The sequence below is a fragment of the Nyctibius grandis genome, chromosome W (genome assembly GCF_013368605.1).
Source record: "Nyctibius grandis isolate bNycGra1 chromosome W, bNycGra1.pri, whole genome shotgun sequence".
Classification (NCBI taxonomy): domain Eukaryota; kingdom Metazoa; phylum Chordata; class Aves; order Nyctibiiformes; family Nyctibiidae; genus Nyctibius; species Nyctibius grandis.
This window is the reverse complement of record NC_090694.1, coordinates 3,707,681-3,724,346: the sequence shown is the minus strand read 5'-3', so window position 1 is coordinate 3,724,346 and position 16,666 is coordinate 3,707,681. Positions and strand designations below refer to the sequence as shown.

Genomic DNA, 16,666 nt, shown 5'->3' with positions numbered 1-16,666 from the left:
GAGAACACTTAAAAATCTTGTTCATTTAAGGAAATCACAGGAGGTTTTGATATAACTAGAGATGAAAAGGATTCTTTATGTACTGTAAATGCTATCAAGAATTCAAGCTGATATGTAGAGCTGAACAATTATATATCTTCAAAGAATTTGAGACTGGAAGAGTGTAATCTATGCTGTCCAGCTAAACCAATTTAAAATATCGTCACTAAATATTGGGCAGAATGTCATTACCTGATCCTATTTCCTCGGAGGGGAAGTAAAGCAGCCAAAATACATTTTGCTTATGCCAGCTAGATAGATTTTCTTTTTCCTTTGAAAGAACATAGTTTGGTTTGTGATTATTATGCTAAATACTTCAATATCCTTGATAGCTAAAGAAATTTAATTTGAGATGGTTGAAAAAATTACTTTTAACTATGATTTTTCTTTGAAAATCCAAGTATTTGAAGGGAGGTTTTGGTCTTGTTTAAGTTGCATAACTTCTGTTGATAGAAAGGGATGGGTTTTGTTTGTTTTTAAAGAGGCCTATGCAACAGCCACACCTGTTCTTCTGATCCATTTTGAGTCAGGTACAACATAAATCTTTTAAGACTTTCACAGTACTGTGCTGCAGTGTGGGGACCCTTTGTCCCACGAGGCGATCACAAACCTCACCATGTTCCAACCCTAATAGTGCATCCTTTGATCTTCTGTTCTCCTGGATGCACATATCAAATCTTACATGAAACAAGAGAGAAGTAAAAATCCCAGCAATACTTGAATGGAGAGGGAAAAAAAACTTCAGCATACCGCTAATGCAATTTGTTTATAGCTCCTTCCTATATTATCTACATTTGACATGTTAGGAACGATGTTTAATGCATCAGTGAGATCTGTTCAGGTACTGTAGTAGTGTAGTTACCTTGACTGAAGTGAAATTGATTGCCTGACTTGATTCCTTTTATATCTGTCCATACTTTCTATCACACTTTATATGTAAACTTTAATTTTTGTTTCCCAATAGAATGATATGGAATAGCTGTTATTGAGTTCTTAGCTGTGCATCTAATTTAACAAATCCTTAGAAGTCTGTTTTGTATGTGTGTATTTCTTTTGTTCTGGCCTTGAAGAGTTTTAAAGTAGCTTTTACTTAGCAATCTGAGAGCAATCTTTTATGGGTTTAAAAGTGAATGTGTATATAATTGTATACTTTATATTATCTGAGATATGACTGACTTTTTTTTAAAAAAAATCTGAACTGTGAAAAATGTAGATATGATCCTATATGGCAGCTTGCAAATACGATAATGTGGAAAATCTAAGGATTCACTGGATATTTCTTTGTTCTTTTAAAATAATGGTTTCAGATATTTCTGTTTGTAATTAAAAATTACCTTTTTTGTGGGGGGGATTAATCTATAAACCAAACTTCTGAAATGTTTTGAAGTCTGAAAAAAATTTCAGTAATTACAGAACTTATTTAAGGAACAAGCATTTATTGGAAATTGCTTTGACAAAGCTTTCATGGATTTAAAGTGGCGTTTCTTTTTTTTTAAAGCATAAGATACAACACTGACAAAAACAGGTATACAAAATTAAGCCTTATGATGAATATTTAATTCATATCTCCTTGCCTATGGTTATACACAACAGTATAGATTAATAGCATTACCTTTTCTGTGACTCTTCAAAGTCTGTTATTGAATTTAATGGGAAGAGAAAGCTTCCTACCCTGGTAAGGCCCTCAGATTATTATCCATTATTGATTTTTCAGGTAGGCAGTGATGAAGTTGCAACAAGAAGTCCAAGAGAAATCATGGGAGACTTCAGGGCCTTGGGTCAACTGGTTAAGGGATCAGGGGCACAAGTAGTGTTCTCCTCTATCCCTCCAGTTGCAGGGAATGATGAGGGAAGAAACAGGAAAAGCCAGGAGATTGATATCTGGCTCCGAGACTGGTGTCAATGGCACAATTCTGGGGTTTTTGTTCATGGTTTGATCTACATGACACTAGGCCTGCTGGTGACAGATGGGGTATACCTGTCTCAAAGGGGGAAAAGGATCTTTGCAGAGCAGTTAGCAGGACTCATTGAAAGAGCTTTAAACTAGTATTGAAGGGGGAAGGGGATAAAACCAGAATCACTAGAGACAAGCCTGGGGGCGGCGCACCAGTGTTTGAGGGACAGTGTGCTAGCGAGGTCCTTCGGTCTGCTGTCTCAGTGGAGGCAGGGGATGGAGAGCCATGCGGCAGCAGGTACGCAAGGGTTAGTGATGGGTTAGAAACCGCGGAAGTGCCCAAGAATGGTCATGCAGGAATTAGGGCTTCTCCCCCAAAAAAGGTGGCAGGATCAATAGTCCAGCTGAAGTGCATCTACACCAATGCACTCAGCATGCGCAACAAACAGGAGGAGCTGGAAGCCATTGTGCGGCAGGAAAACTATGACATAGTTGCCGTCATGGAAACATGGTGGGATGACTCGCACAACTGGAGTGCTGCAATGGATGGTTGTGAACTCTTCAGAAGGGATAGGCAAGGTAGGAGAGGTGATGGGGTGGCCCTGTATGTTAGGGAATGCTTTGACTGTCTTGAGCTTGAGGATGGTGACAATAGGGTTGAGTGTTTATGGGTAAGGATCAGGGGGAAGGCCAACAAGGCAGATATCATGGTGGGAGTCTATTATAGACCACCCAACCAGGATGAAGAGGTAGATGAAATATTCTATAAGCAGCTGGGAGAAGTCTCGCAATCAGTAGACCTTGTTCTCGTGGGGGACTTCCACTTACCGGATGTCTGCTGGAAATACAATACAGCGGAGAGGAAATAGTCTCAGAGGTTCCTGGAGTGTGTGGGAGAGAACTTCCTGACACAGCCGGTGAGGAAGCCAACTAGGGAAGGCGCCCCGCTGGACATGTTGTTTGTGAACAGGGAAGGACTTGTGGGTGATGTGCTGGTTGGAGGCTGTCTTGTGCATAGCAATCACGAAATGATGGAGTTTTTGATTCTCGGAGAAGTAAGGGGGAGGGGGGCAGGAAAAAACAGCTACCCTGGACTTCTGGAGGGCAGACTTTGGCCTGTTTAGGAGCCTGGTTGACAGAGTCCCTTGGGAGACAGTCCTGAAGGGCAAAGGAGTCCAGGAAGGCTGGACACTCTTCAAGAAGGAAATTTTAAAGGTGCAGGAGCAGGCCGTCCCCATGTGCCAAAAGACGAGCCGGCGGGGAAGAAGACTGGCCTGGTTGAACAGAGAGCTTTGGCTGGAACTCAGGAAAAAAAGGAGAGCTTATGAGATATGGAAGAAGGGGCAGGCCACTCAGGAGGACTACAAGGATATTGTGAGGCTGTGCAGGGAGAAAACTAGAAGGGCCAAAGCCCAACTAGAACTTAGTCTGGCCACTTCTGTATAAGGCAATAAAAAATGTTTACATTAGCCACAAGAGGAGGGCCAAGGAGAATCTCCATCCTTTATTGGATGTGGGAGGAAACATAGCGACAAAGGATGAGGAAAAGGCTGAGGTGCTTAATGCCGCCTTTGCCTCAGTCTTTAGTAGTAAGACCAGTTGTTCTCCAGGTACCCCGCCCCCTGAGCTGGAAGATGGGGACAGGGAGCAGAGTGAAGCCCCCATAATTCAAGGGGAAATGGTTAGTGACCTGCTATGCCACTTAGACATGCATAAGTCTATGGGGCCAGATAGAATCCACCCAAGGGTACTGAAGGAGCTGGCAGAAGCCACTTTCCCTCATTTATCAGCAGTCCTGGCTAACCAGGGAGGTGGTTAGCTCCAGGTGACTGGAGGTTAGCAAATGTGATGCCCATCTACAAGAAGGGCTGGAAAGAGGATCTGGGGAACTACAGTCTTCTCAGTCTGACCTCGGTGCCAGGGAAGGTTATGGAGCAAGATCATCTTGAGTGCCATCACAAGGCACATACAGGACAACCAGGTGATCAGGCCCAGTCAGCATGGGTTTATGAAAGGCAGGTCCTGCTTGACTAACCTGATCTCCTTCTATGACAAGATGACCCGCTTACTGGATGAGGGAAAGGCTGTGGATGTTGTCTACCTGGACTTTAGTAAAGCCTTTGACACTGTTTCCCACAGCATTCTCCTGGAGAAACTGGCTGCTCATGGCTTGGATGGGCATATGCTTTGCTGGGTAAAAAACTGGCTGGATGGCCAGGCCCAAAGAGTTGTGGTGAATGGAGTTAAATCCAGTTGGTGGCTGGTCACAAGTGATGTTCCCCAGGGCTCAGTATTGGGGCCAGTTCTCTTTAATATCATCTTTATCAATGATCTGGACGAGGGGATCGAGCGCACCCTCAGTAAGTTTGCAGATGACACCAAGTTGGGTGGGAGTATTGGTCTCCTGGAGGGTAGGAAGGCTCTGCAGAGGGATCTGCACAGGTTGGATCGATGGGCCGAGGCCAACTGTATGAGGTTCAACAAGGCTAAGTGTCAGGTCCTGCACTTGGGGCACGACCACCCCGTGCAACACTACAGGCTTGGGGAAGAGTGGCTGGAAAGCTGCCTGGTGGAAAAGGACCTGGGGGTGTTGATCAATGGCCGGCTGAATATGAGCCAGCAGTGTGCCCAGGTGGCCAAGAAGGCCAACAGCATCCTGGCTTTTATCAGAAATAGTGTGGCCAGCAGGGCTAGGGCAGGGATCGTCCCCCTGTACTCGGCACTGGTGAGGCCACACCTCAAATACTGTGTTCAGGTTTGGGCCCCTCACTACAAGACAGACATTGAGGTGCTGGAGTGAGTCCAGAGAAGGGCAAGGAAGCTGGTGAAGGGTCTAGAGAACAAGGCTTATGAGGAGGAGCAGCTAAGGGAACTGGGGTTGTTTAGTCTGGAGAAAAGGAGGCTGAGGGGCGACCTCATTGCTGTCTACAAGTACCTGAAAGGAGGTTGTAGCGAGGTGAGTCTCGGTCTCTTCTCCCAAGTAACAAGCGATAGGACAAGAGGAAACGGCCTCAAGTTGTGCCAGGGGAGGTTTAGAGTGGATATTAGGAAAAATTTCACGGAAAGGGTTGTCAAGCAGTGGAACAGGCTGCCCAGGGAAGGAGTGGAGTCACCATCCCTGGAGGTATTTAAAAGACGAGTAGATGTGGTGCTTAGGGACATGGTTTAGTGGTGGACTTGGCAGTGCTGGGTTAATGATTGGACTTGATGATCTTAAAGGTTCTTTCCAACCAAAACAATTATGTGATTCTGTTCTAATCATTTCTGTGCTATGCTTAGAAAAGCTCAGGAAAGAATGTGTGGTGGGTTTTGTTGGGGGATTTTTTTGTGAAACTCCTGAAGTACTTGTTTGGTTTTGGTTTTATAAAATGTAGTAACTGGGCGAGTGGGGTGGGTGAACCCACTTAAATAAACAGTGTCTGCTTATTGGCCAAAATAGGAGAAGCTAATTTTGGGGTTTTTTAGTTATCCCTTTTTACCTGATATAGGTGGAAAAAAAACCTTTCGAGTTTAATTTGCATGAGGAGGATAGTTTTAAGTCCAGCCAAAATTATTAACAATGGATTCCAGCCAAGTAACCAGCATTTGTAACCTTTGTCAAGATGTACGGGGGCATACTCCGATCAACTAATTATCCATCTGTTTGAAGGAAGGCGAAAACAGTTCATGAGACTATTTGTCAATAGAAATTTTGCATATGTTCAGGAGAAACTATTTGCTTACCTGATACAAAGCATATTTTATTGTGGGATAGAGAAAAGGGCTGCTTTAAACATCAAGCTGCTCTCTAGTGGTTATATATGTAAGCTGTTGGAAAGTATGCAATCAATTCTGCCCCACCCCGCAACCTTATGAATTTAGTGTACAGGTGAGTTTTTAAGAACAGTAATATTTTTCAACATATTTTCTTTTGGAGTGTGATTTGCCAATTTTACTACCTGATATGTCACAGTAGTGTTCTATAGTAGTCTTGTTGAAAGTTTTCATTTAGGAATTTAAACTAATACTACTTATGTAAACTCTAGTCACACACATTTTATTGTGTGGTAGAGGAAGTTCTCATTCGTAAACTGCAATAATAAATATCTGCAGTGGTTATCTGCAAATATCTATTATGTTTCTATGTGCTGAGTAGGCAGAAACAGTTGCTGGGCCTGATTCTATCCTTTCCTTACATGTGTATGTTTTCTTTTTTTGTTGTTGTGGATCTCCTGGGAGTTCATCAGGTGCATGTTTGCTTTCAATTCTAATTTCATCTGGAATTAAGTGCTCTATTTTTTATCTATTTTATCTATTTATCTAGAATGGCAGAGCTTTCAGAGAAGAGGTCATAAAGTTAGTTTCCTACTTTCCATTTCAGAAATTAAAATAAGTGTTTTTATTCTCAAAGTTGCCAATGTATGGTGCCTTATTTAAAAAAAAAAAAAAGTCCAAGTGTTTCAGTATCGATATGGAATTGCAGTTTTAATCAAAGTTTGAATTTTTTTCCTGAGTGTTTTTTCTCTATATACCTAATTTAGAAAAATATTTTAATTGGTATGGCCTCAGATTCTTTCCAAGTTAAGCTTGCTTGAATATGTCAAGGGAAGTAACTTCATTGAGTCTGTGCGCACATAAAATTAAGTGCTTAAGTGTCTGTAAGATTGTAGCCTGAAGAATATTTTGACACTGATAAATTACAGGAATATGCTATCCATTCAGTAGCTGTCAGTTTTAAATTTTTATTTCAGTTTTGGTTTGTTTCTTCATTTTTAATGGACTACTGAACAATCAATGTGTTATAATGATATTTTGTGGAGTTCAGAAATCAATACATCATACTTCAAAAGGAGTAACATTCTTGTGTATTTTGAATGTAAACAGCAAAAGTTCTGACCCTGCAAACATTTTTATGATAGTAGAATTTAAATTATATGTAGTTCTCCATATGTAACTCTTCAATAGGAATGCTGTCACTTCTGAAGATACTTTTTTTTTTTTTAGGATCAGAAACCTAATAATTTTTTCCCCTCCCTTGTGACTGAAGGAGAATAGTTTCATAATGTTTAAGTTCCTCTTCTTTGGGACAAACTGGTATCTTACTAGAATTCTATAAGATTTCAAACAAAGCTTTTTTGGCATGCGTGCTTTTATTCAGAAAAGCTTTAAGCATCAATTTTAAGCATTTCAAGTGTTCCAGAGTACTTTGAGCAAACTTTTTCCAATCAAATTTAACTAAAGAATTTTAGATAGTCAAGGTGGGAATGAAAAGTGAAGGGATTTCTAGACAGTTAATATAGCCTCAAATGATTCTTTATGTCCACCTTTAGCTGGCAATTGATTCCAAGTAATGTAAAATAAATACATTTTTTAAAAGGCTAATACTTAAGCTTAGAAGTTAAGTTACCAGTTAAGGCTATTCTAAGATAAGTAGAATGTAGAGTCTTGTTCCCTGCAGATATTTGAATTATATTAGTTCCTTTCTATACCAAAATTTAATGGATTGCCATGAGAGCCTCCAGCCAGTCTTAAAATTACGACAGTATTATCCAATAGAAATTCTCCTAGGTAAATTCCACTTCTAGCTTTCACCTAAGTAAATGCGTTAAGGCACTTCAATTCCCGAAAGACACCCTTTTGAAATCTGAAATTGTTAGTTCTCTTGTAAGCTGCAAAATAGAGAATATGTTCTGATTCTTAGCATTCAAAAAGAATGTTAATAAACCCCAAAAGTATGCTACTAGCTGCTTGCATCTAAACTGATTCCTTTAGAGGCTGATTTTTGACTACAAATCCTGATTTATATGCCAAATACTTTTTTACTTTATACGTAGCCATTTTTTCTTTATATATTGTAGCTTTTAATATGTGTTCTTCACGGCTGAATAACTGATTTCTAGTAAACTTAGCTTTCACAAAAATATAATGGAACATGGCATGTACATTGGTTAGTGTATATTAGAGTAGCTGAAATGAGATTTCTCAAGCCTCAAATATTTGAATTATTAATTTGCAGGCCATTATGCCCTAAGACACTAGCAAATCAGGTAAAGAATGCAGTTGGTACTTGAAATTAACATTCATATTTCATCTGAAGTTTAGACCATACATTTATTCCATATTTATTTTTAATAAATTGGAATTAAAATCAGGGTTATTTTGTGCCATCTGCATATTTATATTTCTGGAAGTGTCTTCTCTGGTGCAGTGATCTTCAGAAGTCTTCCTATGAAATGTACAACCTTCATCATGCTTGTGTTGAAAAGTAAAATTAAGAGGGATACCGTTCACTCTCCAAATGCCTCAGTTTCTCTTTTCACAGCTAAAAATAGGTAGAGGAAGAATACTTCCTAGATTTGTCACTGGGAATATCTTCTTGTGTTAAACTAAAGCTTTCTTACAGCTCCATGTAATTTAAAATAATAGTTGTTCTGTACAGTTTGTACTTGTGGGTTCCTTCTGATTTAGTGTTGAGACACCATGCCCAATGTAGAGAAGGAGAAAAATGGTGTTTGTAGTGCTTCTTATGTCTTCCCTACATCGATTGCGCAATCAGTTTTTGTACTTTGGAAAAAAGTCTCTACCAAGAAAGGAGATTCTGTAAACCCTTTAATAAAACTGTTCTCAGGCTATGTAATCACCTTGAAGCTCACTAAACTGAGTTAACTGAAATCTTAATTCCTGATGGACAAGTTAGTGCCTCTACAAATTGTAAGAAGTTCTACCTCCTATTGCAGATCTACCTTAGATTGTCACTATTTATTGACCATCTCTTTGGGTCCTCCTAAGAGAAGAGTGAATCTAATGGATCTAGGGATCTTTATAGTAAGATGGTCTTCTAGAGACACTTTCAGAAGATAACTTTCTAGTCTCACCATGCATTCCTTCTCTTTTTATTTGTCTTTTTACCATTTACAGAAGATGTAGAGATATAGGAGCCTCTGAGAGGAGCTTCCTGTAAGGAGACTTCAGGGAGTTGCCTGTACAAGTGGGGAAAAGGCCACCTGGCTAATTATATAGAATATTTTGAGAAGAGTTGTAGGAAGATGCTTTGAGACACTAAGGAGCTAAGGAAAACTGACTTCAGCAGTTTCATCTGGGCATTTTGACTGAAACTTAGAGGAGCAGTAAGCTCAGATAGAATGTTTAGTAAAGAGAGACTTGAATGCCGAGTACAATTTTCCCCTCCCAAGAGGGGAAAAGCTCCTGGAGACTTGTCTGGAAGCTTGAAAAATACATTGACTAGAGAACAAGATAGGTGTAGAAGAGGAGCATGAAGAAAGCTCACTGTGCCATTGAGTGAGAGGTTATCCAAGAGCCTTGGCCAAGAAAAGCCAAGTATTGTCAGTAAATACTATTTTCCAAGAGGGTTTCAAATCATTGAGCATCTGGGGAGTATGAATATGTAGAGGCATATGACTTTGATTATTAAACTAGTTTTAATTTCACAAGATAAAGCTAGTATGAAAGAGCAAATGTCTGCGTAAGGACTACTGACTATTTTCAAAATCAGATTAGTATGTGTAGTCAACAGACAAACATCAAAATGTATTTATTCATGTAAGAGTTGTTGCAGTATCTTAGTCAAATGATATATATTTTGAATTTTTTTTACTTGGAAAAATTAGAAACTTTTTTTTAAAAAAAAACAACTTTGGATTTGCTGCGTTTTGATGCTTTGTGGTATATCTTTTACTATGTGATCATATTTTTTTCATGGGTCTTTTTCACTATTTTAAGATAGGTTTGTTTCATTTCTCAGGTGGCATGTGGGGGATTTTCCTTTTCTTCTTTTGTGGAGTCTTTTTATTTTGTTTTGTTCTTATAACTACAAAAGTCCATGGTGGCAAGACGGTAACGTTTACTGCTTTCTTTCTATTACCCTTGACAATATTGCAGAGGTCAGGTTTGCAAGGTAACGAAGCTCAAAACCAAACCGCTATCACTTCTGTCCTTGAGCTCACATTACCTGCTTGATTGCCTACAGTGGCACAGGGATGGACTTCTGTCACTGTTTAAGGCTGGGCAGGCGGTTAAACGGATGACAGATGCTCTCTGTTAACCTTCTTCTTCCCCAGAGGGGAAAGGAAAAGAGAAAAGGGAGAGAGACGCGTCGGAAAGTTAAAACAGTTTTAATAAACAATAACAAGGAAAGGAAAGAGTATAATAAATAAAGAACTGTATACAAAACTGGTACTGAGCTCCCCCTGATGACGACCATGTCACCGCTGACGCTGCAGGGCAGGCGCTGGACAGTCCCAAAGCACACGCGGCAGCAGGCGGGAAGCAGGTTCAGGAGCGATGGCAGGAGCGTGGGCAGAGTCCTCCCAGGATGTCGGCCATAGGGGAAGAGAGCACGACCCTCGTGGTCCCTCAGCTTTATACCGAGAATGACGTGGGTGGGATGGAATACCCCGTTGGTCAGGTTTGGGTCACCTGTCCTGTCTGCCCCTCCACACAGATGCGGCACTCTACAGCCCCTTCCTCTGTGGGACAGAGACCCAATAGGGACCCTAGTTTCCATAGCAACAAGCCCGTATAGTCAACTTCAGAAAAGTATAGTCACTTAAAAGAAACTTAACTGAAAAGTCTGTCCTAGTCCAAACCAGGACAACTCCATGGTTTCTTACTAGCCTCTTTTTCTTTAAATGAGGCTTATTCCATTCTTGAATGAAGTATTATTGGACTGCATTGTGGATGTCAACATCTTTGTCGGCAACACGGACAGTGGAATTGAGTGTGCCCTCAGCAAACTTGCCAATGACACCAAGCTGTGTGGTGCAGTCGACACGCTGGAGGGAAGGGATGCCATCCAGAGGGACCTTGACAGGCTTGAGAGCTGGGCCTGTGCAAACTGCATGAAGTTCAACAAGGCCAAGTGCAAGGTCCTGCATGTGGGTCAGGGCAATCCCAAGCACAAATACAGGCTGGGCAGAGAATGGATTGAGAGCAGCCCTGAGGATTAAGACTTGGGGGTGATGGTTGACGAGAAACTCAGCATGAGCCAGCAATGTGCTCTTGCAGCCCAGAAGTCCAACCATATCCTGGGCTGCATCAAGTGTGACCAGCAGGTCGAGGGAGGTGATTCTGCCCCTCTACTCTGCTCTCGTGAGACCCCACCTAGAGTACTGTGTCCATCTCTGGGGCCCCCAACATAAGAAGGACATGGAGCTGTTGGAATGAGTCCAGAGGAGGGCCAAGAAGATGATCAGAGGGCTGGAGCACCTCTCCTATGAAGAGAGGCTGAGAGAGTTGGGGCTGTTCAGCCTGGAGAAGAGAAGGCTCTGGGGAGACCTTCTAGCAGCCTTCCAGTACCTGAAGGGGGCCTACAGGAAAGCTGGAGAGGGACTTTTTACAAGGGCATGTAGTGATAGGACGAGGGGGAACAGTTTTAAACTGAAAGAGGGTAGATTTGGATTAGATATTAGGAAGAAATTCTTTACTGTGAGGGTAGTGAGACACTGGCCCAGATTGCCCAGAGAAGCTGTGGATGCCCCCTCCCTGGCAGTGTTTAAGGCCAGGTTGGATGGGGCTTTGAGCAACCTGGTCTAGTGGAAAGGTGTCCCTGCCTGTGGCAGGGGGGTTGGAACTAGATGTTCTTTAAGGTCCCTTCCAACCCAAACCATTCTATGATTCTATGATGTTGACAGCATTGCAATAACAAGAAAACCCAGTCAAACAGTCAAATCTCTGTCTCTGTATGTTATTTGTACTGTACCAGTAATAGGAGGAAAAAAATAAGACAAAATAATAACTGGTAATTAGATGGTTTTCCACAGGTGTGTATCTTGACTGCCAGCTTCTCTTCCTACAACGTATTTTATATATTGCAAATTTAATGAAAACCTAGAAATTTTGATAAGCTGTGCACCTTTGTTGTTTTTCCAGATGCGTGAACATTTGAATTACTTTATTTACATGTAATTCTGCATGTAAAGTGATGATTGCATGCTGATTTACAGTAAATAAAGTTAAATAGTGGTCACTGAGTTTATACATCACAGTGGCACTGTTCTTGCATGACAATGGAATATGTTTGTATTAGTCTATGTATAACATGTCTTGTGGTTTATGCATGCTGCACTAATCTGTGTTAAATCTGTCCCTTCTTTATTCAGAGCATGCTGTCTAGGTCCTTTAATTCCAATTATGCTGCAGTTAGCACCTTTCACTATGGCAGCTCTAGGTATCTGCATGGCAGCCAGGGTAGCATTGCCTTGAGTGTTGCAGACAGAAGAGGTTCTGGTGTGCACGTTGTTCGAGTGAGTACCTATGGGAGGCTATTGCAACATATAGAAGGGGAACAATAAACTGTGAGAGGTGTCCTTAAATTGATAGAGTTATCCTTTTATATATGGACAATGCTTTCAATAAAAAGAATATAATTTATATGCTGGATTTTTTTACAGGCATTAAATCAAAGACTTTGCCTTCACTTCATATGCTTTAACCTTATTGCAAGGTTTTTCAATTTACTGTCATGAAGTTGAGTTTTCTAATTGGCTTTTATAGATGGTTGAACATATGTAAAACTGTCTGGTTTCATTGTACGTATGTGAACAAAAGATTACCATTCTTAATTTAACCTAGGTTGACAAAATTTTATTATGCTTTTTCCTCCCCCAAACAAATTCTGGTGATGTAAACTGTACTGTAAGATACTTTAGACATTGAAGAAAATTTTTTTTAGTTTATAAGCAAATGTGAGGAAACGACTCCTTAACTCTGAGCATCCTGGGTGATATTATGGTATCCATAGTGAGCAAGATAAGGTCAACAGAAGACTTCTTTTAACCAAGTGCATCCTTGAATAGGCAGTCTTTAGCATTTGTTGACTTCTCTTATCAATGTATTGGTGATCAAAGACACCTCTGCAGTTGCTATTTTTTGTAAATATCCAGCAATATTTCATGGGTGTGGTGTCTTGGCTAGTAAGATTTTTCTACATAAACAATGTACTAGTTAATGAAAGAAGATAAAGAACAATAAAGCCCTTAAAAAAAATTCTGAGCTTCTTATGAGAATTTTTTAATTTGAATAATATGAAGACATTCTTCTTTACTCCATTCTGTTTAAAGCATCCCCAGGCTTCTACTCCAGGAGACCAGTGCCAGGATGAGGTATTCATTTCAGGACAGCAGAATTACTCATCTGCCACACTTAGTCTCAAAGATATTCCTCCGGACAGCATGAAGAAAATAGCTGTGCAGGTAATTATCTACATAATACCATAGATAGGATATATTTATTATTATTTGTAGAAACATATGCTGGGATAGCATTTGGAACTGGGGCTTCTTTAAAATGTAAAACAGGATTTGACTTTCACCCAGGTATTGAAGGTGGCATAAATGAAATAGCATCCTCTTTCTGGAAGACAAAATAGTTAACTATGTGAAGGGGGATAGTTTTCATTTTTCTTTAGCAGGGGCTTTGAAAGAAGAAATTTGCAGCAAAAGGCATAATTGCAACTGGAAATTAGAATATGGCAGATGATTTCAGGAAAGCAAATTGAAGCTGATTAAACCTTTTAAAGAACAAACGTGAAATCTGTTGTGATGAAATTCTGATGATAAACTAGAATTTGTGAGAGACATTCTGTATTCATCTCTAAGGACCATCTATATAGGCAGGACTTACTACAATGAAACTAAATGGATGCTTGTAAGATATTACGGTGCAGCAATCTCTTTTCTTTTTATAACTTCAGTAATTTCAGTTGCATTTCTACAGACATTGGACATTGGGAATTTGCATAGTTGTTGATACGTGTTGCCTATATAAACTCTACTTCTGGCAACGCAACAAAAATAGTTTTCTTGTCATGCTTTAGATTTTCAAAAAAGGCAGTAAAAAATTGTGTCAATTTAATATGTCTGATCTGTAAATAAGTTTAAAAAAATTACCCACACATGTTACCATTTCTCAGAATCATTTTGGCATAAAAAAACTCATCTTAACAGAATAGGTTCTGATATGTGTCTATTTACATAGCATGGTGTGTTGGGTCTGTGTGGCAGGGCTTTGGTAGCAGGGGAGGGGCTACAGGGGTGGCTCCTGTGAGAAGCTGCTAGAAGCTTCCCCAGCTCCAAGTCAGACCCGCCTCTGGCCAAGGCTGAGCCGATCAGTGACAGTGGGTAGCACCTCTGTGATAACATATTTAAGAAGGGAAAAATAAACTGCTGAAAAAGATCTGCAGCGGAAAGAGGAGTTGGGATGTGAGAGAAACAACTATGTAGACACCAAGGTCAGTGAAGAAGGAGGAAGGGAGGAGGTACTTCGGAGCAGAGATTCTCCTGCAGCCTGTGGTGAGAAGGCAGGCTGTCCCCCTGCAGCCCATGGAAGTTAATGGTGGAGCAGATATCCACCTGCAGCCCGTGGAGGATCCCATGCCAGAGCAGGTGTCTGCGCCCAAAGGAGGCTGTGACCCTATGGGCAGCCTGTGCTGGAGCAGTCTGTCCCTGAAGGACTGCACCTTGTGGAAGGGACCCATGCTGGAGCAGTTCATGAAGAACTGCAACCCATGGGAAGGACTCGTGTCAGAGAAGGTCATGAAGGACTGCCTTCCGTGGGAGGGACCCTATGTTGGAGCAGGGGAAGAGTGTGAGGAGTCCTCTCCCTGAGGAAGAAGGAGTGGCAGAAACAATGTATGACTGACTGACCGCAACCCTGTTCCCAGTCCCCCTGCACCACTCAGTGGGAGAAGGTAGAGAAATTGGGAGCAAAGTAACTTGAGCCCAGGAAGAAGGGAGGGGTGGGGGGAAGGTGTTTTTAAGATTTGGTTTTATTTCTCATTATCCTACTCTGATTTGATTGGTAACAAATTCAATTGATTTTTTTTCCCCAAGTCGAGTCTGTTTTGCCCATGACCATAATTGGTGAGTGATCTCTCCCTGTCCTTGTCTTAACCCACGAGACGTTATATTTTCTCCTCCTCATCCAACCGGGGGGGAGGAGTGAGTGAGCAAGCGACCGCGTGGTGTTTAGTTGCTAGCTGGGCCTAAACCACGACACATGGTTAAAGGTTGAAATTTGCACACTTTAGTTATTTATAATATTGAGAAATAGAGTATTTTAATATCCTTGTTATCCTATAACTAGTGGAATAATGGTGGTAGGTAGAAAAATATGTAACTCAAGACTAGCGTTTTTTGAATGTGGGAATCATACAGATGGATGAGTAACTACTTAGGCTGGGTAAGAGTGTGAGGCATATGGGTGAGGAGGGAGAAGGCTGCCAATCTCAACACAGAGCTGAACAGTAACTCTGAGGCTTCAGTAAGAAACTTCATCTCCAGCATTATTCTTAGTGAAATGGTTTGAATGCACTGTATATCTTTACAGTTGTGTACCTTACTGCTGTAACATGTTTTAACAAAATAACATTGATTGGAAATATCATTACAATTTTCATATTAAAATCTTGAGCTTGTATGTGAATTTGCTCAGGTTTTCTTGTGAAGTAGTCACCAAAAGATGCTCAGAGAGCATATAATTTCTGTCTGCTAGCTGTGTGGGATTCTTATTTTGTGTATGATCTACTGGGAATTGTTACAAAAATCTCTGAATTGTATGCAATAAAAGTGCAAACTATAATGATATCAACCAAGTGTCAATACTGTCAGTTGCATTGCCAGAAAATAATAATTGAGATAACTCAGTGAAGCAAGCGCTAAAAGCAAAGGCCTTGCCTAGTCTGTTCTAGTAGATTAGCACTCAAAGTAATTTTTTGTTTTTCAGATTTTTTTCTCAGGAGGTCAGGGCTGATGAATATAATGAAAATTGAGTGTAATTGTACATGATCCAGAAGATTAGTTTTAGTAATGTTCTGAGAATTAAAAGCAGTCAAGCATGAGAAATATTGAAATAATAAAGGAGGAATTGAGGATTGCTGCTTATAAAATGTATGACATTGAATAATCATGTTTTGTTCAGATACCTTTGACAAATGGACAAAAGTGCCAGCCTCAAAGACCTCAGGCAAACTACAGCCAAGTCCATCATCTCCCTCCTCAATCATCAGTAGCAAGACATCCATCTAGAGAACAATTAATTGATTATCTGATGTTGAAAGTTGCCCACCAACCTCCCTATACCCAGTCTCAGTGTTCCCCCAGACAAAGCCATGAATTGGCAAAGCAAGAGGTAAGGATAAAATCTAACTTTGAATATATGACATCTATCTGTCAGTGACAGTGAATTGTTATATTGTTTTTGTTTATTGCTGTTTCTCTGTAGATGGTGACAAAAATCATATAGGAATTTATCTCCAGCAGAAGACAATGTTATCTCAGTGCAGTTCTACTACTGAAATCACACATTCCTTCTGGTTTTGAGCTCTTTTTCCTTTAAATGTGAAAATTTTTAAAGAGAAATGCAGTAGTTTCTTAACAGAATGTACCAGAAACTTATGCTTGCATCTTTATACTGAGATAGAAATTTATTTCTCGACTACATTTATTGATCACCAACTAATTATCGATGTAGTAACTGAAAAAAAATACAAAGTAGCAGTACAACTTTGAGTACTTTGCATCTATTCATTGCTATCCAGAATGGTTCAAAAACCTGCAAATGTAGAAGTATGCAGCCCTAAACAAAAAACAGGATAAAAAAAGGTGTAAGCATTTGATGCATGCCTGATAATTATCAGTTTTATTTATGATAGATAGATGTGGGTAAGAAATTCTTGTACAATTGAATGGCTCTTTCATTGTGGGCAACTTTCTGTTCTTGGATACAGGATTTTGTTTT

The 16,666-nt window shown here is 40.3% G+C and overlaps 1 protein-coding gene across 6 annotated transcripts in view; it reads left to right on the top strand.

Moving 5' to 3' along the window:
* Window positions 1-16,666, top strand: part of LOC137675698 (erbin-like) — a 197,056-nt gene that overhangs the window by 172,276 nt on the left and 8,114 nt on the right. For 4 of the 6 annotated variants that reach the window (XM_068421879.1, XM_068421878.1, XM_068421877.1 and 1 more), the window contains exons 22-24: window positions 12,031-12,174; window positions 12,991-13,122; window positions 15,848-16,057. In XM_068421879.1, coding sequence (XP_068277980.1) covers window positions 12,031-12,174; window positions 12,991-13,122; window positions 15,848-16,057 — 486 coding nt within the window. The remainder of the gene's footprint in view (window positions 1-12,030; window positions 12,175-12,990; window positions 13,123-15,847; window positions 16,058-16,666) is intronic. The other 2 variants (XM_068421881.1, XM_068421880.1) reach the window with 1 other exon arrangement.